Source organism: Cricetulus griseus, chromosome 2 (genome assembly GCF_003668045.3).
Source record: "Cricetulus griseus strain 17A/GY chromosome 2, alternate assembly CriGri-PICRH-1.0, whole genome shotgun sequence".
Classification (NCBI taxonomy): domain Eukaryota; kingdom Metazoa; phylum Chordata; class Mammalia; order Rodentia; family Cricetidae; genus Cricetulus; species Cricetulus griseus.
In genome coordinates, this window is record NC_048595.1 from 201,516,739 (window position 1) to 201,543,931 (window position 27,193).

At 47.3% G+C, this 27,193-nt stretch overlaps 1 protein-coding gene across 1 annotated transcript in view; it reads right to left on the bottom strand.

The window, feature by feature from the left end:
* Positions 1–27,193, bottom strand: part of Psd2 (pleckstrin and Sec7 domain containing 2) — a 36,717-nt gene that overhangs the window by 5,824 nt on the left and 3,700 nt on the right. The window contains exons 4-12 of the mRNA XM_035440194.1: positions 23,907–23,987; positions 21,122–21,234; positions 20,217–20,275; positions 5,765–5,854; positions 4,037–4,080; positions 2,891–3,081; positions 2,651–2,721; positions 2,121–2,278; positions 1,205–1,349 (exon numbers count right to left, since the gene is read on the bottom strand). Of these exons, the coding sequence (XP_035296085.1) occupies positions 1,205–1,349; positions 2,121–2,278; positions 2,651–2,721; positions 2,891–3,081; positions 4,037–4,080; positions 5,765–5,854; positions 20,217–20,275; positions 21,122–21,234; positions 23,907–23,987 (952 nt within the window). The remainder of the gene's footprint in view (positions 1–1,204; positions 1,350–2,120; positions 2,279–2,650; positions 2,722–2,890; positions 3,082–4,036; positions 4,081–5,764; positions 5,855–20,216; positions 20,276–21,121; positions 21,235–23,906; positions 23,988–27,193) is intronic.

Here is a 27,193-nt window from a genome sequence, read left to right on the forward strand (position 1 = left end):
GTCCTCTGACACCCACACATGCTATGCCACACAAGGTACACACACAAAATAATAAATAAAATTTAAAAAACTACCATGCTCCAACCATATCGTTGCTGGGAATACACCCAAAGGAACCCAAGTCAGCACACCACAGCAATACTGCACACCCATGCATTCACACCCGTGCGTTCACACCCATGCGTCTTGCAGCACTGTTCACAACAGCCAAGTGACAGAATCAGTCTAGCTGTCTGCCAACAGATGAATGGATTCAGAAATGTAGTGTATATACACAGGAAGTTTTATTCAGCCATAAAGACTGAATTATGGGGCCTGAAAAGATAGCTCAGCAGTTAAGAGCACTTACTGCTCTTCCAGAGGAACCAGGTTCAGTTCCCAGCACCCACAGCAGGTGGCTCACAACTTCCTGATACTCCAATTCCAGGGAATCTGATGTCCTCTTCTGTTCTGGGCTCTGTGGGCACCTGCATGCATGTGGTGCAGATAAACTCACACAGGAACTCATACACCATACATAAATTTTGAAAACTAAAAATTAAACTATGCCATTTATAAGAAAATTGGTGTAAAGATCATGTTAAGCAGGATGTCACACACACACACACACACACACACACACACACACACACACACGTGTGCACACACACACACACAATGCACACTGTGCATGCATAAATGGTTTTTTTGGGGGGGGGATTCTGTGTTCTTTTTCTGTGGTTTGGTTTCCCTGTGGCTTTGGAGGCTGTCCTGGAACTAGCTGTTGTAGACCAGGCTGGTCTCGAACTCACAGAGATCCGCCTGCCTCTGCCTCCCGAGTGCTGGGATTAAAGGCATGCGCCACCAACGCCCGGCTGCGCATGCGTAGATGTGCATGCATACACACATACACAAATAAATCAACATTTAAACAGGTCAATGGAGCACTGGATGAAGAGCCACCCAAGTCTCACCTGTCCCTTTGACACATAGAGCCTCTCAATTCATGCCACAGACCCACAATCACACCCACACAGCCGCACTGCCACTGGCAGGGAGGCTTGCCAATCACAGCACTGTCAGGCTTCTGTGTGCTGTGTGTGGGGGTCGCTATCTTCCCACCTGTTAGTGAATATATCTCCTCCCCTGTTGTCCCTCAGCCCAAGGCCACATGACCCAGAGGCAGAGCTAAGCTGAGGCAGCAGCCTAACCCAGGAGCTTGTACCTGGCAGAGGCGAGTCGTACAGGAAGGCAAGAGGGGCCGACAAAACTTCTTCATGGAGCTAACGGCTGCTGGGAAGGCAGGAGCAGAAAAGATGGCAGCCACTAGGTTGATCCTCAGGATCCAGGACAGCATTTCTTCCTTGCTCCTGGGGACAAAGGAGGACATAAAGGGACTCCAGATTCTCATGATAGGACCTCCGGCCCTCCCCACACCTGGCATCCAGGACTCAGCATGAAGTCTGGCAGAGAAAAGCCTAATACCTAGGCAAGGACAGGAAGGAGGGAGGAGGGTGGGAGTGTGAGGATGAGCCTGGTCAGAACTGGGTAGGGAACTCCTATCTGGACGCCCATGAAGTAAGCCTGCTACAGTCTGGACTGGTGTCCCTACACCCCACGAACTCCAGGGTCAGCTGACCACCTGCCCAGCCTCGCCACTCCGTCCCCAGTCCTCACACACTAGTCTCCTTCATGGGAAACTTGTCTGGCATGTGGAAAACCTCATTCCTAGTCACAGAGGACGGGGTGCAGTGGAGTAGAAGGCCTTACGCGTCAAAGGTAGAGACAGCCCTTCCTCACAACCTCTGAGTCCCCGTCAAGGACTGAGTCACAGTCTATCAACCTGACCTTCAGGACTCCAGGGTGCACCTGCAGCCCCGTGGGCTTCTTAGACCCAGTCTGACTCTGTGGGCCTAAGATGGGGCAAAGAGGTAGTGCCTCTACCCAGCTTTCAGGTCACAGAGAGGACCACACTGAGACGGGCTGCCCTGGAAGACTTGAAGCAGCTATTGATCTGTGTCCAGCAGACACACCAAGTCTGTGGCTGACCAGCATGGACAACTGGGGTGTCTACCCTGAGACCAGGAGAGTGGAGGTTGCAGGGCTAATGGTGCAGGCAGCACAGTTTTGCTCCCACTTACGGTGCCTGGAAGAGGAAGACCCTCCAGTCTGCTGTCTTCAGCTTGAGCACGTTGGACTTCTTACTGTAGTCAGAAGCCCTGGTGGCCAGAGCATGATGCACACGGATGGCATTCTTCAAGTCGCCCTCAGACAGAGCCTTGTCGGGCCTGTATTCATCCTGAGTGAGGCATGCTGTGTCACTCCAGGCTGTGGCTTACTGCCCCACACATCCCATTGTCCCCCTCTCACTGTCCCCTGTATGACCTCTACCTTCCCAGACCCCAATGAGAGTCACTCCATGTACTCTCCCCTCACATTCCAGTCTGTCCCAGAGGCCTGACACTAATCCACTTGGCAACAGAGTCCACTTCCCAAAACCCTCAAAGCTCCTGAGTGAGTCCAGGTCTGACCTTTAATAGAAGAAGGCCCTATATCCTCTCTAGGCCCTAGTCCTGGCCAGAAGACCCTGAGTTGGATACCATAGGCAGGGAATAGATGAGACTGAGCAAGCCGTTTCTAGGTAAGGGCTGTGAAGCAGCCTCCCTCTCACCTTCTGCAGGTACAGGATGGTCCCTTTGAGCACCGCGTAGAATTTCTTCCAGCCACGCCTTCCACGGGGTGCTGGGGGGGGGGCGCACAGGTAGTATGGCTGCAACCCTCTGCTTCAATAACTCTTACCTTGTCACCCCATGCATGTCCACTTTTATGTGTGTCCCCAGAGGAATGACCAAGACTAGGTCCCTCCTACATCAGCAGCCCTCCCAGGTCCCATCCCCAGCCTGACACCCACTCCTCTTGCCGTCCATGTCAGCATGAGTCTTCCGGGTGAGCACGCCATGCTTGTAGGTAGTAGCGCTGAGAGCCTGCGGGACATCCAGGAATGGATTGCCACCATCCAAGATCCGAGTCACCTTCTTTGTGCCTGTCCCAAACTTGTCATCCACCAGCTCAGACAGGGATTTTCTCAGCTCATTCTCATCACTAGGAAGGTACCAGACCTGAGAGCCACCTCCTGAGAGGACTTGTCCCCACCCCTTGCCACAGCCTTTCCCACCAGACATCCCTCTGGCATCAAGGTTGGAGACAAAAGATTGCAGAATACATCTCCGGGGTCTGACCGCCCCCATCTTCAGTCCTGACCTTTGATTCAGGGTCTCTAAGCTAATCTTCACCTTTAACATAGGGTTGAAGACTTTTGTCTTCAGGTCTCCTTCCCCGAGTCTTCCTTCTCTCCAGCCCCAGGAGCACTACCCCCCTTCAGAATGAAGCTGTTGTATAAACCATGCCAACATCCTGGAAATAGTAGGACCATGAGACAAGCCCTGAAGTCCAGGTCTACCATGGGATCCCTAGTAGAACAGTGCCCGTTCTTCTCAGCAGGGTTATAGTCCCTGAGATTTTGGTCTCCACACATACACAAAGGCACAATCCTCCCTCGGGAGCTCAGCCACAGAACCTGTCACAACTGCCCCAACCAGAGACATCTTCACCCCTCTTTGCTGATGGTTGTGCACACCCAGCCTTCAGAGGTGAAGGAGTTCGGGCATTCACCCCTCCCCACTGCCAAAGCAGTCTCCACCCAAACATCTTCATACTGCTAGTATTGTTGGGGACCTGTGCCTCTTGCCCTTCTATTTCCCAAAAGGGGAAAATGCTGTCATTAATTGGGAACTCCACAATATCCTTGGTAAGAACAAACCAGTCACAGACACTCCTAGAACTAAATTCATGGTTGAATCTATTCTACAGCAATGTAAACTTTCCACACCTGTAATCAAGTCAGAAAAAGAACCGGCAAGGGTGTTGCCCAGCTGGGTAGGGGTTGTCAGGGGCCTGAGTTAGGATAAATCAGCACCATGGAGAGTGGTCTGCATGCCCAGCCCCTCCCTCTCCTGGTAACCAGTCTCACATAGCCACACCCTTGAGCACTACTCACATGGCCCATTCCAGCTTTTCATTCTTGATGGAGTTGTAAAGCGTCTGAACGGAGCAAAGAAAGGGGAGGGGAAAAGGAGTTAAGGTGGAGAGTCCGAGAAACCCCCCGTATCTCTCCAGCAATGCAGCTGTGGTGAGGGAGCACCTTTGCATTAATGGATAAAGTGGGTGCTTGATTCAAACTTATTTGATGTCAGTTGGTGAATAAATGAGTGGATAAGTGGGTGTATGGATGGGTGATATTTTATTATGCAGTCATTACCGTCTGTCTAGCCAGGAGGCTGTAAGCTTCCCAAGGTCAATAATGTCTAACTTGCTCACCACTGAATCCTCAGTACAAAGTCTATAATGTCACATCACGGGGTGGGTGGGTGGGTGGGATGTTGGGAAGCAAATACATGGATGTCAGAATGGATTAGTGGTTAGTATACGAGTGTTTGGAGGGCTGGAAACGTAGCTCATTTGATAGAGTGCTTAAGGCGAGTGCATGAAGCCGTAGACTTGATGCCCAGAACTACCAGCATGGTATCAACCATGGTATCAACCAGCATGGTAGCACATCCCTGTAACCCCAGCACTTGGGAAGTGAAGAAAGAGGACCAGGAGCTCGAGGTCATCTTCAGCTACAGTGAGCTGAAGGCCTTCCTGAGCTATGTGAGATCTTGTCTCAAGAAAAAAAGTAGCTTGGGGGCTGGGAGGCACGGGAACGGGTGAGGGGTGAACAGGTAGGTACATGGGTAGGTAAGTGGTTACATGGCTGGAGAGATGGGTACACGAGGAATGCATGGGTAGATGAAGGACTGTGTAAAGGATGGATAAGTAGATGGGGAGAGGTGAATGAATGGGTGATGATTTAGTCTTGTTTTGCTTTCAATTTAGTTGTTTTCAAGACAAGGTTTCTCTGTGTAGCTCTGGATGTCCTGAAACTCTCTCTGTAGACCAGGCTGGCCTCAAACTCAGAGATCCACCTGCCTCTGCCTCCCAAGTGCTGGGATTAAAGGTGTGTGCCACCATCACCTGGCTTGATCTAAAAGATATGTTCTCAGTGGGTACTTCTTGATGGTGAGCAGATAATTATAGCAAAAAAGAGAGATAGAGACAATGTTCTCTTTTAGTTTCTGCAACTGACACATAATAATTATATATATCTTCCTTTAGATTTACCATTCAGCTCCCCTCCTAGCACCATATGGATATTAAAAGACTATCTAAAAATGAACTCATCATCTATACATAACCAAAAAATAAATCTGCTCTTCTTTATCTAAGGCCAGAACCTCACTCTGGGCATCGGCCTCAAAGAAAAACTAATTTCTTTCATTGCTGGTGATGGAAGAATGAATGAGCCTTTCCCTGTAGTTGTGGTGGTAGTGGCATTGGTTGTAGTAGTGATGGTGGTGGTGGTTGTGGTGGTTGTAGTGGTAGTGATGGTTGTTATGGTGGTGGTGGTGGTGATGGGTAGCAGCCATTACAATTGTCGGTAGTGATGGCTATTGCTGTCATAGAAATGCTGGTGACTGGAGCACTAAAATTAAAGTGCACAGATCTTCTCCATCTATCTTTCTTGGAGAAGACAGAACAGTCAACTGAGGAACTAAGCAGTCTCCAACTCTGCCCCAGAGTGATGGGACTCTGGCTTCGGTGCTATGCATCTAGAATGTCAAGGTTTAGTGGAGCAAAATTTTACTACGTTCATGTGGGCAAGGGGCATGAGGACTTTAGCAGATACCTTCAACAGGTCTTTGGCAAAGTCTTGGCCATCATTCAGCTGGTCCAAGTTGGCAATGAACTGCTGGCAGGACATCTTCTTGCCAATGTTCTGTCATGGAAAAATGGTTCTGCCTGAGAGTAGGGAAGAAGGCTGGTGTGGTCCATACCCCCTGCCCTGCCCAGTCAGACAGGATGAGGCAGTATTGAGGGCAGTAATGAAAGTAAAACTGCCTGGCTACTCCTTCATCTCCAAGAATTTACAAAACATTTTTGCATTCAAAAGTCTATTTAATCCACAAACAGCATGAAAGGCTGTCTTCAAATTGAGTGAAGGAGTCTGGTTGGCTGAGTCTGCCAGGTGCCTGCTCTGCTCTGGGCATTGTACTTGAGCTGCATTGTCATATCTCCCTGTCACAAGGCGAGAACCCTGAAGGATGAGAAGGCAAAGTGGTGTACGAAGGAAGTGGAAGGGCCCAGTGTACCTGACATCAAAGGCCACACTCTCACCAACTCTCCCCAGATCATTCCGCACCAAGACTTGAACCCAGGCCTCTTGGCTCCTGAGCAGCTCTCTATATTCCACCATATTCTTACTATCTCACCTGCACCGAGTGGGGTCAGGATGACCTCCCAGAGGTAGGTCAAGTAAAGGAGAGTCTGGTCTTATGAGATCAAAAATCAGTTATCACCAGCACACATGGGCCATCCATACTGAGCTGGGTTGGTACAAAAGAACCTAAGCAGTTTCTCTTTGCTATAAGCAAAGAGCTAGGGATGGGTGGCTGTACCCCCAAATTCTGTCTTTTTTTAACTTCTCACTAGCAAAAGGGGTCAAGCCCTCCAAACCCACCACCTGGCATTCACACTTTCAGAGTATCCTTGGAGAAGCCCTGTTGGAGAGGCCCTAGGAAGCACTACAACTATGGGAGGATTTGAGAGTTGGAGTTTGCTCTAAGGTAGTATTCCCTCATATTTTACTATGGAATGTTAGCATCCCATGACATGAGAATATGTATTTCCATGAATAAATAAATAAATAAATAAATAAATATTATAATCTAGCAAATTGATTTTCACACTTCAGAGCCTTGAACATGCTCGTGAGTGCCGGATTCTCCAAGGACAGATTTCCATGTGCACTAACCCAGACTTCTTGATGTTGGCATTACTTTAACAAAAAGCCTCTACTAACTCCATGTAAGGCATCCATGAAATAATGTGAAAAATACTGCTTCAAGGAGTGTGTGTGTGTGTGTGTGTGTGTGTGTGTGTGTGTGTGTGTGTGTGTGTGTGTGTGTGTTTGGCATGGAGTCTCACCACATAGCTGAGGCTGTTTTCAAACTTGAGATCCCCCTGCCTCAGCCTTCCAAATGTTGGGATTATAGATATGTTGGCTAGTTTTTTGTCAACTTGACACAAGCTAGAGTCATCTGGGAAAAGGGAACCTCGGTTGAAAAAATGCCCCATCACATTGTCCTATATTTCTTAATTAATGATTGATGTGGGATGGGCCAGCTCATTGTGGGTAGTTGGACCTCTAGGTAGCTGTGTTGTGTAACAGTTTCCTCCAATAGCAAAACATTTCATCCTTCAGGGACATCCCCTAAGCAGGAAGATAAACAACTCAAAATAGTTCAGGAAGTATCTGAAACTGACCAGATTCATTAGGCCCCTCCCGGCCAGAGCAAACAGTAAAAGCTGACAGTCCCTGTCAGATAAACCCAAGCTGCAAAGACTCTCAGACAAGCAAACCTGCCAAGACTCTTAGAGCCAGCCCAGCTGCCTAGAAAAAGGTTAGACCACCTAAGGCACCTGGAAAGACACCCTCCAAACTGTTGAGCTGCCTATAGGCTGTGCAATGTACTCCAGGCTCCCAGACTTTATGAGCTATCACCCATGCTGGGGTGGGTTTTAGTGATGCAGATGTCTTTGAGTCATTTCTGCTCCTGTAAGTAACCCCTCACTCTTATTACAGTAAATAAAAATTATTGATTTGGTCAGGCAGTGGTGGTGCATGCCTTTATTCCAGCACTTGGGAGACAGAGGCAGGTGGATCTGTGTGGGTTCCAGGCCAATGTGGTCTACAAACTGAGTTCCAGGACAGCCAGACAGAGAAGTTCTGTCTCAAGAAAGACAACAGAAAAATTATTGATTCTCCAGTTTGGACTTTGGTGGTATCCATCCATACTTTGGCTTGATGTGGGTTTAGTGTGTTGCATCATCCCAGGAAAAGTTTTGTCACAACAATGTGGTCCTGGATTATATAGGAAAGCAGGCTGGGTGGCTGGAAAGATTAAGAGCACTGGCTGCTCTTCCAGAGAACTCAGGTTCAATTCCCAGTGTCCACATGACAGCTCACAGCTGTCTGTAACTCCAGTTCCAATGGATCCAACACCCTCACACAGACATACATGCAGACAAAACATCAATGAACATGAAATTAATTAATTAATTTTAAAAAACAGGATATAGCTGGGCAGTGGTGGCGCATGCCTTGAATCTTAGTGCTCAAGAGGCAGGCAGATCTCTGAGTTTGAGGCCAACCTGGTCTACAGAGCGAGTTGCAGGACAGCCAGGGCTACACAAAGAAACCTCATCTTAAAAAAAGAAAAGAAGAAAGAAAACAGGCTAAACAAGCCAATAAAAAACATTCCTCTATCAGCCAGGCAGTGATGGCAAACACCTTTAATTCTAGCACTTGGCAGGCAGAGGCAGATGGATCTTTATGAGTTCAAGGCCAGTTTGGTCTATAAAGCAAGTTCCAGGACAGCCAATGCTACACAAAGAAACCCTGTCTGGAAAATAACAACAACAAAAAATTCCTCTATGAATTCTGTTTCAATCTCTGACCCCAAGGTTCTGCCTTAGCTTCCCCTACTGATGGATGTAACCCAAATAAACCCTTTCCTTACCAGATTGCTATTGGTTACTGTCTTCATTTCAGCACTAGAACTGATTTAGAATAATAGGTATATATGCCACTGTACCCAGACAATGTAAGACTTAATATATAGCTGATGAGAATTTTCTTAATGTCTTCTAAAGGGTTAAAAAGAAAAGATTCTATGTGCATTTTTATATATACATTTCCTGTGTGCAGACATAAGCATTTAGCTGTGTCATGGACATTTTAAATAAAAGAATACAAAGACATGAGGAAATACTGTCTTTGAACTCCACACCTAACATTCTCAGCCACTAAGAGTACAAGGTCAAAAGATTGCTAGGTTGGGCTGGGTGTGTGGCTCAGTTGGTAGAGTGCTGCTTAGGATGTATGAAGCTTTAGGTTTGCTCCACAACACCACATAAACTGGGCATATTAATATACCCCTGAAATCCTAGCACTTGAGAAGAGGAAGCAGGAGGATCAGAAGTGCGAGGTTATCCTCAGTAGTACGGTGAATTTGAGGCTAGCCTGGGCTATGTAAGACTCTGTCTCAAAATAAATAAAATAATGATGATAATAATAAACAGTTTTTTAATGTTAATAATGACATATCCTTGTTACAAAGGATACCTTCCCAATAAAAAACAAATATTAGGGGTCTGGAGAGATGGTTCAGAGTTAAGAGCACTTACTGCTCTTCAAGAAGGGCCTGGATTTGGTTCCAGCACCCATGTTGAGTGGCTCACAACCTTCTGTAACTCCGGAAAACTGGTTCCCTGCTCTGGCCTTCACGGGCATGCTCATGTGGCACACATGCACAATGGAACACATACATACACCTAAATAAAAATTAGTGGAAAGGGTTGGGCTGAAATATTAGTGTAGCCCCTGTGTGACGGCAATAGAGAAAGACAAAACAGACACCAAGGTTAAGTTCCTGCCAATCCCGGAATGCAGAGAGAGTCCTGCCCTGGGAAACTTCCCTCCTTGAGGCATGGTGGCCCAACGGCTGTGGAAACAAGAGACCCTACTGAAGGTCAGAGCCCACCAAGGGCAAGGGTTACTGAGAAATACCTCAGCCATATGTCAACATGAAATTTGAAACAAAGAAGGGAAGTCCTATAATGAATTCTTCAGTCAGGAAGAAAATAATTTTAGATGAGAGCGCGGAGAAACAGGAAGTGTGGAGAAGGAAGAAGCATGGGGAAACAGGAAGTGTGGAGAAGCAGGAAGCATGGAGAAATAGGAAGCTTGGGGAATCAGGAAGCATAAGGAAACAGGAAATGTGGGGAAGTAGAAAGCACAGAGCAACAGGAAAGTTGGTGTTAGTTCCCACAGTGGCAGCAGCCTGCCTGTTAGTCATCACCTGTCACCAGGGGGCTTTCCACCTTCAGCTATGCAACATGTGCACCCCTCAAAAGTGTCCTCCAGGCACAGCTCGCTCTCTTGTCTCTCTTACTTCTTGTCTGTCTTGTCTCCTGCCTCTCTTCCTGCCGGTTCTGTCTCTGTCTGCCTGTCTGTCTCTCTCACTCAGAGACAGCCCTAAGCTCCTTCACTCTCCCCATCCCCCTCCCCCAATAAACCTCTTGCACTAACTCTTTGGGCATAGCACCCCTTGCCAGGGCCCACTGAAAGGTCCCCGTTTTCGCCTTTCTTTTTTAAACATTACATTTGGGGAGTCAGGAAGTGTAGAGGTGTAAGGGGAGTGAGAAAAGGAAAGCAGGGAGCCTGGCGAAGGATGAAACAAGAATAGACAGGGAGCTGAGAGAACAGTGAAGGAACTGAGGTGTCTGTAGGCGCTGTGTGGCCTCAGAAGTGATAAACACACTTTTAACAAGTCAGAAATGTACACAGAAACATACAAACAAACAAAAAGAATTCTGAGGGCTGGGTACGTGGTTCGGTGGTAGAGTACTAGCATATGCAAGGCCCTCCTGGTTCAATCCCCAGTACCTTAACAGGAAATCTAAAAAAGAGGAAAACAGAAATCTAAGAAAAAAAAACCTAAACAATCTAAAAGTAGACAAGGAAGGAAGGAGGGAAAAAAAAAGAAAGAATGAGCTGGAGAGATGGCTCAGTGGTTAAGAATGCTGGCTGCTCTTCCAGAGGATCTGGGTTCAATTCCTAGCGACCACAGGGCAACTCACAATTATCTGTAACTCCAGTTCCAGGAGAGTGGACACCCTCAAACCAAATCACATAAAATAAAGTTTCATATATAAAAAGAAAGGAAGAAAGAACAGGTGAATGAAACAGAAAGGAAAATGCAACTTAGCTTGTTTATTTACTTATTGCTTTGTTTTGTTTTAAAACAGGGACTCAATCTGTAGCCCAGCCTTGCCTCAAATTCTAAATGATTCTCCTGCCTGAACTTCCTGAGGGCTAGGATTAAGGGCATGAACCAAAACGCAAGGTTAACCTGGTATATTTAAGTTAAAACGTGTCATAACTCATTAGATGGTCAAATTAAAAGGAAGTTATCAGAGCTAATATCTGTAAAGTATATGATGCAAGAGTCATGCCCTAAATATAAATGGACAGACATCTTTGAAAGCCAAAAGCTAGAAAAGGATACCCCACACAACTAACATAATATCTCCAGTCGGACCCACTAATTTCTAAAGGACAGCCCTGATATCAGATAGGAAGCATTAAAAGACAAAAGCAGCAATGTTTTCATGCTTTAAAAAAAAAAAAGCATCATTCCAGCAGAAAACATAAGCACAGTAAACCCATATATACCAAATAGCATATAGGACACAAACCTGATAGACTCAAAAGACAACACAGTCACAGTTTTGGTTGCAGACCTTAATGCTACTTGTCAGGTTCCAAAGAAACCTGGGACAAGAATCATTCAGTATCTGTGGTTCCTTCTAGCACCTCTCACCCCACCCACTACCCTGAACCTCTCCAGCCCAGTGGCTGGCTGGGCTTCTCTTCCCTCCACTTCTCTTTCCTGTGCAATCCAGCCATTCTGGACACAAGCTCTCCTGGTCCTCCTCTCTTGGTTCCTGGCTGGCTCACTCATGGCTCCTCTCTTAGTCTACTTGCCCTCCCTCCTCTTAGCTCTCTTTTCTTCCTCACTCCCTTCTCCCTCTTTCTTTCTCTCCTCTCATGGTTTGGTTCACTCTGGACCCTTCCAAATGCCTCTGGATGAACTCTACCTCATATCTAAAATAAAACCTTTCTCCTCAGCCATACTATGGAGTGGCCATGTCCTCACTTTCTTTCACTATTTACTCGTAAGAAGATCAAGTAGACAAAAATAAATAAATAAGCAAGAATACTAAAGAAGTAGGTGCCAAAAAGTTAGAAAATCTAGATGAAGTGGACATACTCTTGAAAAATTCCGAATTCACTCATAAATGTGGGGCACACCAGTGCCTGGCCAAAATATTACAAGAAAAGATCAGTAATTCTTTAGGATAAAGATGCAAAAATCCTCAATAAAATACTAACAAACCAAATTCATCAGCATCTTAAAAGGACTTTACACAGGTGCTATGAGATGGCTCAACAGGTAAAGGCACTTTGCCACCAACGTTGCCACCAAACCTGATGATGACCTAGGTTCCAACCCTAAGGTCCACATGATGGAAGGAGAGAACCGACTACTGCAAGTTGTCCGCTGACCTCCACCCATGCACCATGTGACCACTATCCCCTCCCCAAATAAATACATGGGAAAAAATACTCAACAAACTAGGAACAGAATGGACTTTCTTAAATTGGGGAAGGGTGTTATGAAAAGCCCACAGCTGATGTACATTGGTGAAAGACTGGAAGCTTTTCCCCTATAATCAGAAACTTTTACAAAATTGTACTAAGTGTCCTAGCCAACTGGGTGTGGTGGCACACACCTTTAATCCCTGCACCAGGGAGGCAGAGGCAGGTGGATCTCTGTGAGTTCAAGGCCAGCCTGATCTTCATAATAAGTTCCATGACAGTGGGGCTATGTACAGAGACACTATCTCATAAATAAATATAAATAGATAAATGAGTCCTACTCAAAGCAATTAGGAAAAAAATCAAATTCAAAAGGAGGGAGTTCTTTACCTTTAGTTGCAGATACCACAATCTCTTATTCTCTGCACATTGACCAGTTGTGGGTCTCTGAAGCAGTCACCATCTACAGCACAAAAGCAGCTTCTCTAATGAGAGCTGACAACTGCTCTAATCCATAGATATAAAAATAAGTGCTTAGGGAGTTTTAATATTTTGTCCACATAGCAGAATGATAGCAGTGGGTTCTCCCCTAGAGCCTATGACCTGCCCAGCCATTCTTGTCATAGTTAAAGGTAACAGGCATGAGTCTGTCTTATGCAGCAGACCTTAAGCCCAAGAAGGAAGTGACTGGTTACTCCCATAACAGCTATGCCACTATTGCATATCTTTCCAGGCCAGTTGTTATTGAGGTCTGCAGTGTCCACAGATGGGTAAAACTGTAGATGACTTGTCTCCCCAAATAGTGTGAATAGCACCTTCCAGTATTGTGGCACCTAGCCAATAGGGATAAAGCTTCCAGGTCAGTACAAGCTTGATTTCTCCACGTTCTATGACTCAAGTGTGGATTCTTTAGCTATAGGGTCCTACCATCAAGTTCTGGAAGATAACCAAGAGCGATGGCAGTAACCTGTAATGTTTTGGGGCCTCCTAACCAACAACTTGAAAAGAGGCAGCCAAGATCAGGCACTGGGCTTACATTTTTAAATTTATGTGCTTTCTCCTGCTGAGCCATTTCCCTGGCCCAAGTTGGATTTGTGTGTACTAGCTGTGAACAATCAGAAAACAGAATTCAGGAGACAATTCTATTCACAACAGCATCAACAAGAATAAAATGACGGAGCTGGGAAATGGATCAGCCGGGTGGTTGTCACACAAGCATGGGACCTAAGAGTCTAATCTCCAGCGTCCCTATGAAAGCCAGCATGGCAATATACATCTATAATCCCAGCACTAGGGAGACAGGAGGGAGGCTGGCTAGCTAGTCTGTTTGCATCAGTGAGCTCCAGATTCAGTGAGAAAAACTGTCTCAAAAAATAAGATAGGAAGTGACAGAAAATGGCCTCCAGGGTCCACCCCTGACTTCATACTCATGTGCATGCACACATAATGAATAAAATGAACTAGACGCAGCGTTTCACTCCTAGAATTCCAGCACAAGCAAGGGATCATGAGTTCAAGACCATCCCAGGCAGGGAGGGCCTAGGCCCTGCTCCAAATGATAGGACAGACTTTGAAGATCCTACATGGAAGGCCTCACCCCCCCTGGGGAGCAGAAAGAGGTTGGGATAGGGAGTGGGTGGGGGTCAGGGGAGGAGGGGAGGCAGAGGGAACTGAGATTGACATGTAAAAGTAGCTTGTTTCTAATTTAAATTAAAAAAAAATATCCCAGGCTACATACTGAATTTCAGCCTGGGATACATGAGATCTTGTCTCAGAAAAATAAAAAATAATAAAATGCCAATATAATTAACCAAGGAAGCTGGGCACAGGGATCAAGCCTGTAATTGAAGCTAAGGCAGGGGACCCACAGTGAACTACACTCTGAACTACATGGTGAGTTCCAGCATGAGACCCTGGTTCAAATAAAATTCAACCAAGGAGATGAAAGGTTTGTATACTCAGAACTACAGAAGAGTTCTAAAATGAATTAAGAAGGTATAAATCCACAGTAAGACGTCCTTTGTTCATGGATTAGGAAGACTTTAGCATTGCTAAAATGGCAATTCTCCCCTAACCGACCTGAATACCTCAAGGTAATCTCCATCAAAATCTTTATGCTCTACACACACACACACACCTTAAGAAATGCAAAGGCCAATCCTTACGTTTGTGTGGAATTGCAAGAGATCACCCACTCACTCAGTCTTGAACAAAGAAGAACAGACTTTACCTATCAGATTTCCGACTGAGAACTTACTAGAAAGCCACAGTAGTGAAAACATGGGGCACTCACACAGAGCAGAGTTGCAAATGAATTGAAGCAAATTATAAGTCAGGAAGTAAACCTATAACTTTTGTCTGAGATAAGGCTTCCTATATCCCAGCTTGGCTTCAAACTCATTACATATACAAGGGTGGCCTTGAACTTCTGATCCTCCTGCCTCCACCTCCCAAGAGGTAGGATTGTAGGTGTGTGTGATCACATTCAGTTTTGAGGATACTGGGCATGGAACTGAGGGCCTCATGAATTCTAGACAAGTGCTCTACCAGCTGAGCTCCCCAGCCTCAAACCTATAATTTAAAATCAATCAATTTGTTGTTGTTGCTTGAGGGAGTATGCATTGTAGTGGAGGTAGCCTCAAACTCAGTTCTGCCTGCTTCCACCTCTTGAGTGTTGAGTACTGGTACATAACACCATGCTTACCAATAGGCTAGATCGCAGCAAGTCTGTCAAGACTGTTTGAATGGAAAATAATTTTCTGTATAAATGATGCTGGAGCCAGATGTCCAAACGCAAATGAATGGGATTGAATCTGTATCTGGTACTGTATTTCATTACTCAGAATAGAATTTAAAACTAAGGGTAGGGCCAGAACTCAGTGGGAGAGTGCTCGGCTAGCACACTTGAGGCCCTAAGTCCCATCCTCAGTGCTGAAGAAAAAAAAAAGAAAAATTCAAAACTAGGTAGAAGAGCTAAAACTCTCAGAAGAAAAGAAGGCAAAGCTCCATGTCTTGGATCTGGCAATGGTTTCTTTTTCAATGCTTGTTTGTTTCCTTGTTTGTTTGATACAGGGTCTCACTATGTAACCCTGACTGACCTAGAACTCAACATGCTTACTTCAAACTCCCAGAGGCACATCTGCCTCTGCCCCCGAGATTAAAGATGTATGCCACCACAACACTGGTAATAGATTCTGGTTCATGATGCCCAATGCACAAACAAAAAAAAAGGATGCTGCAGGGTTATGGTAAGAGCACAGTCAGCAATGCATCTGCTGTGCAAGCAGGGAGACCTGGTAATCCAGGCCTGGAGAAGAAGGGACAGAGGATTCCTTGGGCTTACTGGGCCAACCATCCTAATGTAATCAGTAAGTCCCAGGTCCCAGTGAGACCATGTCTTTAAAAAAAAAAAGAAAGAAAGAAAAGAAAGAAAGAAAAGGAAAGGAAAGGAAAGAAAAGGAAAGGAAAGGAAAGGAAAGGAAAGGAAAGGAAAGGAAAGGAAAGGAAAGGAAAGAAAAGAAAAGAAAAAGATGGCTGGCTCCAGAGGAATTACACTCCAGATCACTCCAGATAGACCTCTGGCCTCCTCCACACATATGTACACACAGGTCACCCACACATATACATGCACACATCATACACACACAGAGGAAGAGAAAAGATAAATTTAGATGTCATTCAAATTTTAAAAACTGTCCTACATCACAAGACTATCAAGAGAGTGAGAAAGAGGACAGGCGGTGCCTTTAATGTTAGCACTCGGGAGGCAGAGGCAGGTGGATCTCTGTGAGTTCAAGGCCAGCCTAGTCTACAGCTACACAGAGAAACCCTGTCTTGAGAGAGGGAGAGAGGGAGGGAGAGAGGGAGGGAGGGATGGAGGGAGAGGGGAGGGAGGGATGGAGGGGAGAGGGGAGGGAGGAGGGAGGGAGGGAGGGAGGGAGGGAGGGAGAATGAGTAAACAACCAGTAAGATGAGAGAAAACATCTGCATGGCATATGCTTGACAAGAGTCTGGTGTTCTGAATACAGGAAGCCAGCAGAATGCAACAACAAAAACAGACATTTAAATTGGACAAAGGAACCAGATCTGGTGGGGCATGCCCATAACCTGGCACTTTCAAAGTTGTAGTCAAGAAACCTGTGAGTTTGTACTCAGCCAACACAATAGAGTAAGAAAATAAATAAAATAAAGTGGGCAAAGGATCTGAACGGGCATTCCAAAGAACATATGCAAATGGCCATCAAGCCATGAAGACCAGTAAATCAAAACCACAGCAGGGCCGGCACAGTAGCTCAGAGGCAGAGCACTCACCAGGCATTCGTAAGAGCTCAATCCACAGCACCGAAATCAAACTGAAAACTAAAGTAGTAGTTCACATCCACTAAGATGTCAATAATATTTTCAAAATGGTAAGAAAAGTTAACACCGTTGACAATTGGAACCCTTATATATTGCTGGCGTGATAGGAAATATTTAGCCAATATGCCAGCCCGTTAAATATAAAAATATGTAATTCATCAAGTCTACCTTGAGCATATACCTGAAAAGAAATGAGAAACCAAGTACCAGCAATATGACTCAGCAGGTAAAGGCACTTCCTGCCATACCTGTTGATCTTAGTTCAATCCCTGGGAGACCCACATGGAGGAAGAAGAGGACCAACTCCTGAAAGTTGACCTCTGACCTCCACATGTGCACAACACACATACACATACACACACACACACACAGAGAGAGAGAGAGAGAGAGAGAGAGAGAGAGAGAGAGAGAGATTTTTAATAATTAAAAAAGATAATTGAGGGAGGTGCCCCTAATCCCAGCACTTAGAAGGAAGAGCCAGGCAGTTTAGATCTCTGTAAGTTTGAGTTCAGCCTGGTCTACACAGCAAGTTCCAGGCCAGCCAGGGCAACATAATGAAACCCTGTTTCAACAACAAAGAACAAAAGTTGGGAACAGGTGTACAAACTAAAACTTGCACACAAATATTTGTGACTCCACATGCTTATCCACGCATGTCCTAGGTGGCCTATCCATGCAATAATACACTATTTATCCCTAAACAAGAATGAAGTGCTGGCGCATGCTACAACATGAACGACCCTTGAAAACAGTATGTCAAGTGACATAAGCCGGACACAGAAGGTCAGGGGTTGCATGATTCCACTCGCATGACTGCTGGTGGCTCTGAGGATTATTTTGAGAGTGAGGGAAAATTCTGGAGTGGGTCAGTAGTGCCGGGTGCACACCGCTGGGATTGCAGCCGCTGTCACTGCATTCTGTGTTTTTAAGTGGTTAAAATAGTCAGTGCTTGCTACTGTATTTCACCACAGTGAAATTAATCAGTGAGTGCACACAAGGTTTCCATGATACAGAAAGCCTTTTTGGCCTTACTGACATATGAGGACATCATAGTCACTCTAAAGAACACACTCCAAGTCAAACCCTTCACTATAGTCTCTGTAGGCCAAAAAGCAAGACTGGCCAAAGTGCGGGGAGAAAAAAAAAAAAAAAAGAAGGCATACCAAAGTTATTTGCTTTAAAGTAGCATTGATAGTCAGCCACTGGGTAAAAGACATGTGTGGGGACAGGGGACCCAGATAACAGTACAGCCCAAGGTGTATGGTTGAGAACCCTGAGTGTCCAGTGTCTCCTTCTTCCCGCTCCCATTGTCATCAACAGGACCTCCCCTGGACCCTGGCGTCTCTTCCCCACAGCTTGTCCCCCACAGGGACAAGTCACAGCTTGTCACATCTCATGCCAGGTGACCATCTCCCCACCCACATCCTTGCCCAGAGTAGAGACTGGCTGGGATTAGGTGTTACCCAAGTGACACTTGGTGGTCACTTTTGAACCAGGACAGCCAGCCTTTTCCTGAAAGTCTGGCATGGCACTGAGGTAAGAACAATCCTAGCCTGTTTTTATGGTTCACCTGGAAGGAAGCCTTAAAGACAGGTGTCAAATCCCGAATCTTTCCCGGGGTCTTCCACCCACCACAGTTTCACTGCCGAGGTCTGACACCCTCACACAAACATGCAGGCAAAACACCAAAGCACATAAGATCAAATAATAAATTTTTAAAAAGAAAGAAATTCACAGGCAGGGGTTACAAGATGGGAAATAAATAGAGGCTCAGTGAGTTAAGAGGTTTGTTCTAGGCCATACAGCTGTGCTGGGGGCAAACACAGAGAAGCCTAACCCAGGTCCCTCCCCTCTGCTTGCTGAGCAATGCTACTTCAAGGGAGTTACTGCTCAGTGTCGGCTGCAGTGTGAAGGCCCCATCCAAACACCTCTCCCTCCTCAAAGGAGGGGCCCAGACCAGCTAAGGCCCACCATGCTAGGGGTCTCTCCACTGAGAGTGCTCAGTGTTGAGGGGTGTGTTTACCACTCCTTTTCAAGTGGCTAGTGACACTTGTGAACAGAAGAGGCAATCTCAGGGAAAGGGCTGGCTTGTGCAGGGTGCTCACCCCACTCTGCTCATAGGAAATATGCATCACATTCATTCATGAGCCCACAAGCCCAACCGGCTACTCCTCCTCTCCCTTGGCCACTCCGGCTGCCACCAGCCTCAAGATTGTACTGACAGGTTGTCCGTCACTCAAGTTGTAAGAGTAGCAATGGGTACCACTGGGCATGTGGATGTATTGTTCACAGCAAAACCCTTGCCAGGGTCAGGCCCTGACACGTGACATAAATTGCTGCCATTCTTGCCCTCCCCAGGACACTGGAGGAAACCATCACTGCCCTGAGAAGATGCAGGCAGGACCTGCGACTCAGAGGGGAAGTGACTTGCCCGGGCTCACACGGCTACCCAATGAAGGCAAGAAGGGATTATGAAGCTTGTCTATCCCAGATTTTTCTTACAGGCCATATCTCCTAAACTTTTCTGTTTAGGTTTACTCTAGACTTTGTTGTCACTGAGTTATTAAATCTACCCAACTCCCAGGAGGGGCTCTGACCAGCCCGAGTGAGTGATGGCCAGATAGCGGTTGGGTGGGGCAGATGGCGTGACAGGACACAGAGGGTGAATGGAGGCAGGTCTAAGCACGTAGCATGCACACTCTAACAGCAGCACTTACCACCTGAGGAAGGGAGGGCAGGGGCACCCAGAGCAGTAGCCAACAGAGGAAGGAAGAAGGAATTAGTGAGCGTGGGAAGCCTGGAGGCGGCCTGGGGCCAGGGCACCCCACACCTATTCTTCCACTCACTGGCCTGACAAGAGTGAAGGGGTGAGGAGGAGGCCCCTTAAGAGTAACCTGCCATTTGGTGGGCAAAGACCAACTGTCTTGGGCACGCCATTTCAGGGAGGCCACATCTGGGCTTTTAGAGGAGAGATGGAAGAGCAGATGGCCTTTTGGTAGATCAAGGTGGGGACTCCACCACAGATGTGTCCTGATGACACATCGACTTGCCATGTCTTAAATTCCCACATGCCTCAGCTGGGCGCAGTGGTGCCACACGCCTTTAATCCCAGCACTCGGGAGGCAGAGGCAGGAAGATCTCTGCGTTTGAGACCAGCCTTGTCTACAGAGTGAGTTCTAGGACAGCCAGGGCTGCATAGAGAGACCCTGACTCGAAAATCAAAAAGAAAAACTCCCATGTGCCTCAACTGCTCTCACTGTTCTTAGGAATCAGAACCCAAGCAGAACCAGTGGATAAAACCAGGACAGGGTCAAATCCAGAAGCAAGACTGCCACCTCTCCTAGTCTTCTAGGAGAAAACACTGTTCCTGATCAAGAGCTTCAGGAAGAGGGATGGCTACAGGGTTGACCCTCAGTGACAGGGAGCCAGTGAGAGCACATGTCCCCCGACAGTCCCCCTACTCACATGCCCCCCCCGACAGCCCCCCTACTCACATGTCCCCCCCCCGACAGCCCCCCTACTCACATGTCCCCCGACAGCCCCCCTACTCACTCACATGTCCATGCAGGTCTGTGTTAAGCAACATCAGGGCACAGGTGAGCGTGTGGATCCCATCTAAACAGAACACAATGGATTCTCAGTGTGAGAACACACTCATTCCCACCAAGGGTCTCCCACCTGCCAGCAAAGAGGCCACACAGACAAAGGAAACCAGACATCTGCCCCCAAGCTTTTCAGGGCTAATGCCTGGGTAATGCCCAACCACCCAGCCCCTAACCACCCTGGGGAGGCTCTAGTCCAGATGTCTGCCCCTTGCAGACAAAGTCACCTTGAACCTTGAACCTTAGACCTAAGAAAGGCTCTGAACCCCAAACCATGTCCCTACAACAACCATAAGAGATTTAGTCCCTTGGTTCCTATGACTTGGGTCCATCCATTTGGCAAGTCCTGGCCCTGAAACAGACCTGCATAGAAGGTCCCCTACCCTGCTGAGAGTCAGGGTTGTGATGGGAGAGACACGGAACATGGACTACGTTAAAGGACTGAGTGTAGGAAGGACTTACAGGCACTGGGAATGAAATGACCATGAGCAAGACATTTGGGCTCTCCTGTCTAGCACCAGGCCATCTGATATTCACTGGACATTTTATTATTTTGGTTTTTGAGGCAGGGTCTCACTCTGTAGCCCAGGCTCACCTCAAGCTTGAAATAGTCCTGACTCATCCTGCCAATTCCTGGGATTTCAGGAATGAGTCACCACACCCAACTATATTCATCCAATCTTAATTGCCAAAGCATCTAGCCCACCTGGGCCTGCAAGACAGAGGTGACAGGTGGGCCAGGGTGGGAGAAGACCAGGACTCGGGCAGGAATAAGGGAGGGGGACCAGGGAGTGGGCCAGGGTGGGAGAGAACCAGGACTCAGGCAGGAATAAGGGAGGGGGAACAGGGGGTACTGTACCTTCTGATGTGCTGTCGTCTGGGTTACACTGGCAGTACCGGCGTGAGAAGTGGGTAAGGACTCGCTCTCGCTCCTGCGTCTCCCCCATCAGTGGAAAGGCCTTCAGGAAGGTTCTAGAATGTAATTCGAGGTTGCTGAGTGAATCTCAGAGCCCCTGATTCAGTCTTCTCACTGGAATAGAAGACTTACTCCCCACACACAGATGCCCACGTGAGACCAGTGTTCCTGTACCCAGTACCTGGGTCTGGGTACCCTCTACAGGCCCAGGCGGACCCCCTGACCTCCAAGATGGCCTCTGGATTCTAAGACCACAGAATTCCTCCTCCCTCCCTCCCTCCTTCCCTCTCTCTCTCTCTCTCTCTCTCTCTCTCTCTCTCTCTCTCTCTCTCTGCATGTGTCTGTCTGTCTGTCTGTCTATCTCTCTCTGTCTCTGTCTCTCTCTCATTCCTAAAGCACCCTTCTGGAAACAGGCAGGGGGATGGATCTGAACAAGGCAGATGAGCACCTCAGAGCCAGTATCAGCCTGTCCTAGAACGCCAGCCAGCCCCACACATCAGCATGTTCTTCTTCAGTCTTTCCTAAACCCTACTCGCCATCAATTAAGCCCTAAACCTGCCCCTCCATTCTCATTCCCCCACCCCAAGTCTAAGCTGTACCAAGTCTCTGTGATTTGTTCTTCATTTTTCTGGGGTGGAGAGTTGTTTGTTTGTTTTGAGACAGTGTCTCTCTACAAAGCTCTAACTGTCCTGGAACTCAGAGATCCACCTGTCTCTGCCTCCCAAGGGCTGGGATCAAAGGCTTGTGCTGCCACGCTTGGCCTTCCTTTTGTCTTTATCTCAATCCCTCCTCCTCCTCTTCTCTTCCCTCCAGTCTACCCTCATCATGTGCTCAGGATACCTACCCCAGCCTCTCAGCTAGCACCCCACACACATTGTATCTGCCTTGTAGACACACAGGCGATCTCAACTCACCACAGCCACTTAAAACCTTTCCCTGGCTCCCCAGAAGTCCCAGAGAAACATCCACATCCTTCATATTATAGAGTTACAGACAATTCTGAACCATCTTGTGGGTGCTTGGAATCAAACCTGGATCCTCTGGAAAAGCAGCCAGTGCTCTTAACCACTGAGTCATCTCTCCAGACCCAATCCATTGTATTTCGTAAACTCCAGCCCCATCCTTCCCAAATCCTGCCTCCCAGGGGCTCATTACCAACCCCCAAGTGTCACACCTCCTCCCCCTATACTCTTGCCTGCCCCAAGGCTCAGCCCCACCATTGCCTATATTCTCACTATCTCTGCCCCAGCTGCTTTCCACTCTATCTCTTGAGGAAGCTCTCGTGCCCATCTTTCCTGCTCACTCTCCCGCATCCTCAGGCCTGTCCTCCAGATTAAAGGTTGCTAGCATGCTGCTACGGTGCTGCTTCACACCCAGAGCCTTCTGCAGCTCTGCAGGTTCTGAACAGCCAAACCTTGCTCTAGGGCCCAATATAAAGGACCCTCAGCCCAGCACCCGTCCGTGCCTCTGACGGTGAGCCAGTCCCACTTAACACTGTCTCTCTGACCATTCTCATTTTGATGCAACCAAAGGCTCAGCTCAAGATAGATCTGCTTGGAGTAGAGCAATATACATCCCCAACAGTGGCAGCAGTGCACTTCCTTAAGTTACAGGTGAAGCAAGAGGAGCCACCGGCCCACAATCTCAAGGTGAAGAGGACTGGACAGAGCGGGCTGACACGAGACAGCCATCTTTTCCCTGGGTGCATTGCCAACAAAGCCCATGGGCAAAAGGCAGTATATTGGATCCTTTCTTAGGTCTGGGAAAACAAATCTGGAGTCTTGAGGGGTTGTTAGCACATGGGCACACAGTTGCCAGACTCAAAGGGGTGACAGTTATGGAACTGCGTAGTTAGGCAGAAAGCCTCCCAGAAATAGAGGGTCTGAACTGTGGCCCTCACCCTTCCTACTCATGCAGAGCCAGGCCCTCAGTGAGTTTTTAATTGGCTTCAATGGTACACTGAATGCAGCAAAATAGCAAGTATACTAGAAGCCAACAGAAAATGTCCCAACCAAAACAGAGGGGAAAAGAATAAAAGTGATTTTTAAAAAGTATAAGAATGGGGGCTGAAGAGATGGCTCAGAGGTTAAGAGCACCAGCTATTCTTCCAGAGGTCCTGAGTTCAATTCACAGCAACCACATGGTGGCTCACAGTCATCTATAATAAGATCTGGTGCCCTCCTATGGAGTGCAGACAGAACATTGCATAAGAAAATAAACAAATCTTAAAAACAATCGTATTTTTTTTTAAGTATAAGAGACATCTGTGGACACAACCCTTAGCTCAGAGACTCTGCCCTTCCCTCCTCAGCTCGGCCTTGCATCTTTCTGATGACACCGGGCAACATCCACCCATCCCACCCCTCCTCCTCCCTAGGCCCACAACTGACCCTCCTGTGGCCCAAACACTGAAACAGCTACAATCAAGTTCTATTTACCATCAAAGTAGGCCAGGTGTAGAAAGACCTATGGCATCTGGCAGGCAGGAAGTGCTCCGTACAGACAAGCCCTCCGAGCTGTGACTATACCCCCACCTTCATACCCTGAGCACCCATCACATTAGCTGGCATTCGCTGAGTTGTTGGACAAGTGCTACTCATAGCATCTCTTCCCCACAGCTTTATCAGAGGGACAAATGTCATGCAGCAAGTTATGATAGACCTGGAATGACAATCCAAATGTGCTGTTCCATCACCTGTAGGCACTGTCCCATCCCAGCCCCACTGACCTGAGTGCTCTGTCCAACGTGAGGCCTGAGAAGTCGAAGAAACTGAGGTATTCCCCAGCCACCAGCCTGCTGAACTCATTGCTGCCAAGAAAGCATCATGGGATGTCAATTAGAAGCAGGCCCCAAGTCCCGGGATGGCAGCTACTGGGAAAGCTGGTCCCAGAGGACCCTTAATCACCTCAGAGATCTGCTCAGACCCTGGATTACCTCCCCTCTGGTCACTCAGCTCAGACAGATCAACCTTGGTCTGGGGCCTCAAGAGATGGTGTCTCAGCCAGCTCAGTTAAGATCCCGCTCAGAAGGAAGGGACTGGGGTAAGGTGATGCCAAGTGTCCCCAGCAAAGGAAATGATATGACATCACATCAAGCCACTAGGGGAAGCAGCAAGAGGTGATACAGGGCAAGACCTCAGATCACAGGAAGGACCAGGCCATGGCTACTGACTTTTTTGGGGGGAGGGGGCTTAGGGGGATTTGAGACAGGGTTTCTCTGTGGCTTTGAAGCCTGTCCTGGAACTTGCTCGGTAGACCAGGCTGGTCTTGAGCTCACAGAGATCCACCTGCCTCTGCCTCCCAAGTGCTGGGATTAAAGGCGTGCGCCACCACCTCCCAATTGGCTACAGACTTTAAAGCTAACACTGTACCTGCAGAGTGGAAACCCACGGAGAATGGAGTCAGGAAAAAAAAGGTGGCCAAGATGAGAAAATTTAGGTTGCTGAGGTCATCAGAAAAGATGTCAGAGCTCAGGACAAAGACAGGGCTGGCTGAACCCCTGTGAGAGCAACCTTGTAAGAGACAGCTTGGTATTGTGAGACCTGAACCTTTTGGAGAACAAGGCGCAAGGAGCTAGGTGTAGCAGTGCTTACCTGTCACCTCAGCACTGTGAGGTAGGATAGGAGCTTGAGCCCAACCAACCGGCCTACATAATGAAACTGTGACTCAAAATAAATAAGTAAGGGGCTGGAGAGATGGCTCAGAGGTTAAGAACACTGGCTGCTCTTCCAGAGGTCCTGAGTTCAATTCCCAGCAACCACATGGTGGCTCACAACCATCGTTTATGAGATCTGGTGTCCTCTTCTGGTGTGCAGATATACATGGAAGCAGAATGTTGTATACATAATAAATAAATAAAACTTTTAAAGGTACAGATGGGATGAGTGTCTGTCTACCACATACAAAGCCCTGGGTTCAATCCCCAGCATGATAGGTGTCAGGAGTTCAAGGCCATCTTGAGCCTGAGGCCAGACTGGGTTGAATTGATAGCTCAAGGGTTAACAGCATTCACACTTCTGGTCTACTTCCCAACACCCATGTCTGGCATTGCACAACTGCCTGTAACCCAGCCACAGCGGTTCTATGGCCCTCTTCTGACTTCCTCAGGCATCTGCCCACATTTAGCATACAATCACACAACACACAGCCGGGCGTTGGTGGCACATGCCTTTAATCCCAGCACTCGGGAGGCAGAGGCAGGTGAATCTCTGTGAGTTCGAGACCAGCTTGCTCTACAGAGCAAGTGCCAGAATAGGCTACAAAACTACACAGAGAAACCCTGTCTCAAAAAAAAAAAAAAAAAAAGCACACAACACACACATCCACACACATAAATAAAAATATTTTCTTTTAGTGTGCAAGCCCAGGGAAGAGCTCTGAAAGCAGCCCCATTAAGGTCTAGACCAAGGAAAGAGCTGGTGAAGGGGTCTGAGAACAGCAGAGGGGCAGGGCTGTGCCCTCCTGGAGGCCAAGAAGGAACATGTTTCATGAAGCCCAGGAAGAAGAATTTGAAGATTTCCACCTGTCTCTAATTAAGCCTCGAGCTTTCTTTCCCATGACAGGATCGTGGGAATTAGAGGAATATGTGAAACATCACCATATCATATCCAAAATGTGGGAAATTCTTTGGGATGAACAGCTCTGTTCCTTCAGTACATGGCACTTTAAAAGAGGGGCCTGGGAAGATGGCCTTGATATTAAAGCATTTGTCTTGCAAGCCTGGTGCTGCAGAACAATCTTGGTACACTCGAAATATGTGTTGCTCTCATTGTTAATAAAAAGCCGAATGGACTGATAGCTAGGCAGGATTTGGGGGGTAAAGAGAATGCTGGGAAGAAGTGCAGAGTCTGAGGAGTCGTGAGTCAGACTTGGAAGAAGCAACATGGGAGCCCATAGATAAGGTAAAAGAGTCTCTGGGCAGCACATGGATTAATATAAATGAGTTCATTTATGTTGTAAGAGCTGGCTGGAGAGAAGCCTAAGCTATCAGCCAAGCCTTTATAATTAACAGTAAGTCTCTGTCTGGTTATTTGGGAGTGGCTGCCAAGACACAGAGAAACTCTACATACAGCCTGGGACCTGCGTTTGGATTCCTAGCACCCAGGGTAAAAAGCCAACATGGTGCCGTGGACGTGTAATCTCATCACTGAGATGTGGGGACAAGAGGATCCCTGCAGACTGCCAGCTGGCCCGCCTAGCCAGTCAGTGAGCTCCAGATTCAGTGAGAGACCCTGGCCTCCACATGTGCATTCATGCATACATACGTATGGACATGCATGCACCACGGCTCGGCGGCGGGGGGGGGGGGGGGGATGAAAAAGAAAGAGCTGCAGCTGGTTGTATATTAAATGCCACTTGTGAAAAAGGGGGACAGGTAAAACATGGGAATCATATTCCAGCCCTATTTTGGACACACCATTTTTATTTATCTTTTTTGGTTTTGGGGTTTTGGTTTTTTTTGTGTTTGTTTGTTTGTTTGTTTGTTTTTGGGTGGTGGTGGTATGGAGGATTGAACCCAGGGCCTCATGCATGTAAGGCAAGTACTCTATGCTGAGCTACAGCCAAGCCCTATTTTTATTGTATATATTTCTGATAGAGTCACTCTGTAGCCCAGGCAAGCCTTAAGCTTTCGAACCTCCTGCCTCAGGCTCCCAGTAGCTGGGATAACAAGCCTGCACCACCAGGCCTGACCAGATCAATGTTTTTGAGAGGACCAGAGAAAATGAAATACAATAAATGTTAGAGATAAGAAATTTTTGCTAACTGTTATAAGGGAATTATGTTAAAATTTTTCATATAGCCTAAGCACTTGTGAGCCCAATGATAGAGTGTTTGAATATGCATCCAACAAATTGGGGGGGATTATGGGACAACAGAGGAAAGAATAACAGAAGAACATCAAAGCTGAGAGCTGTGTGTGATGATACACACCTATAATCCCAGCATTTACGAGGCTGAGGCAGAGGGATTTGGTGACCAGTCTGGGCTGGTGAGACCTCAGAACACTTTGAAGTT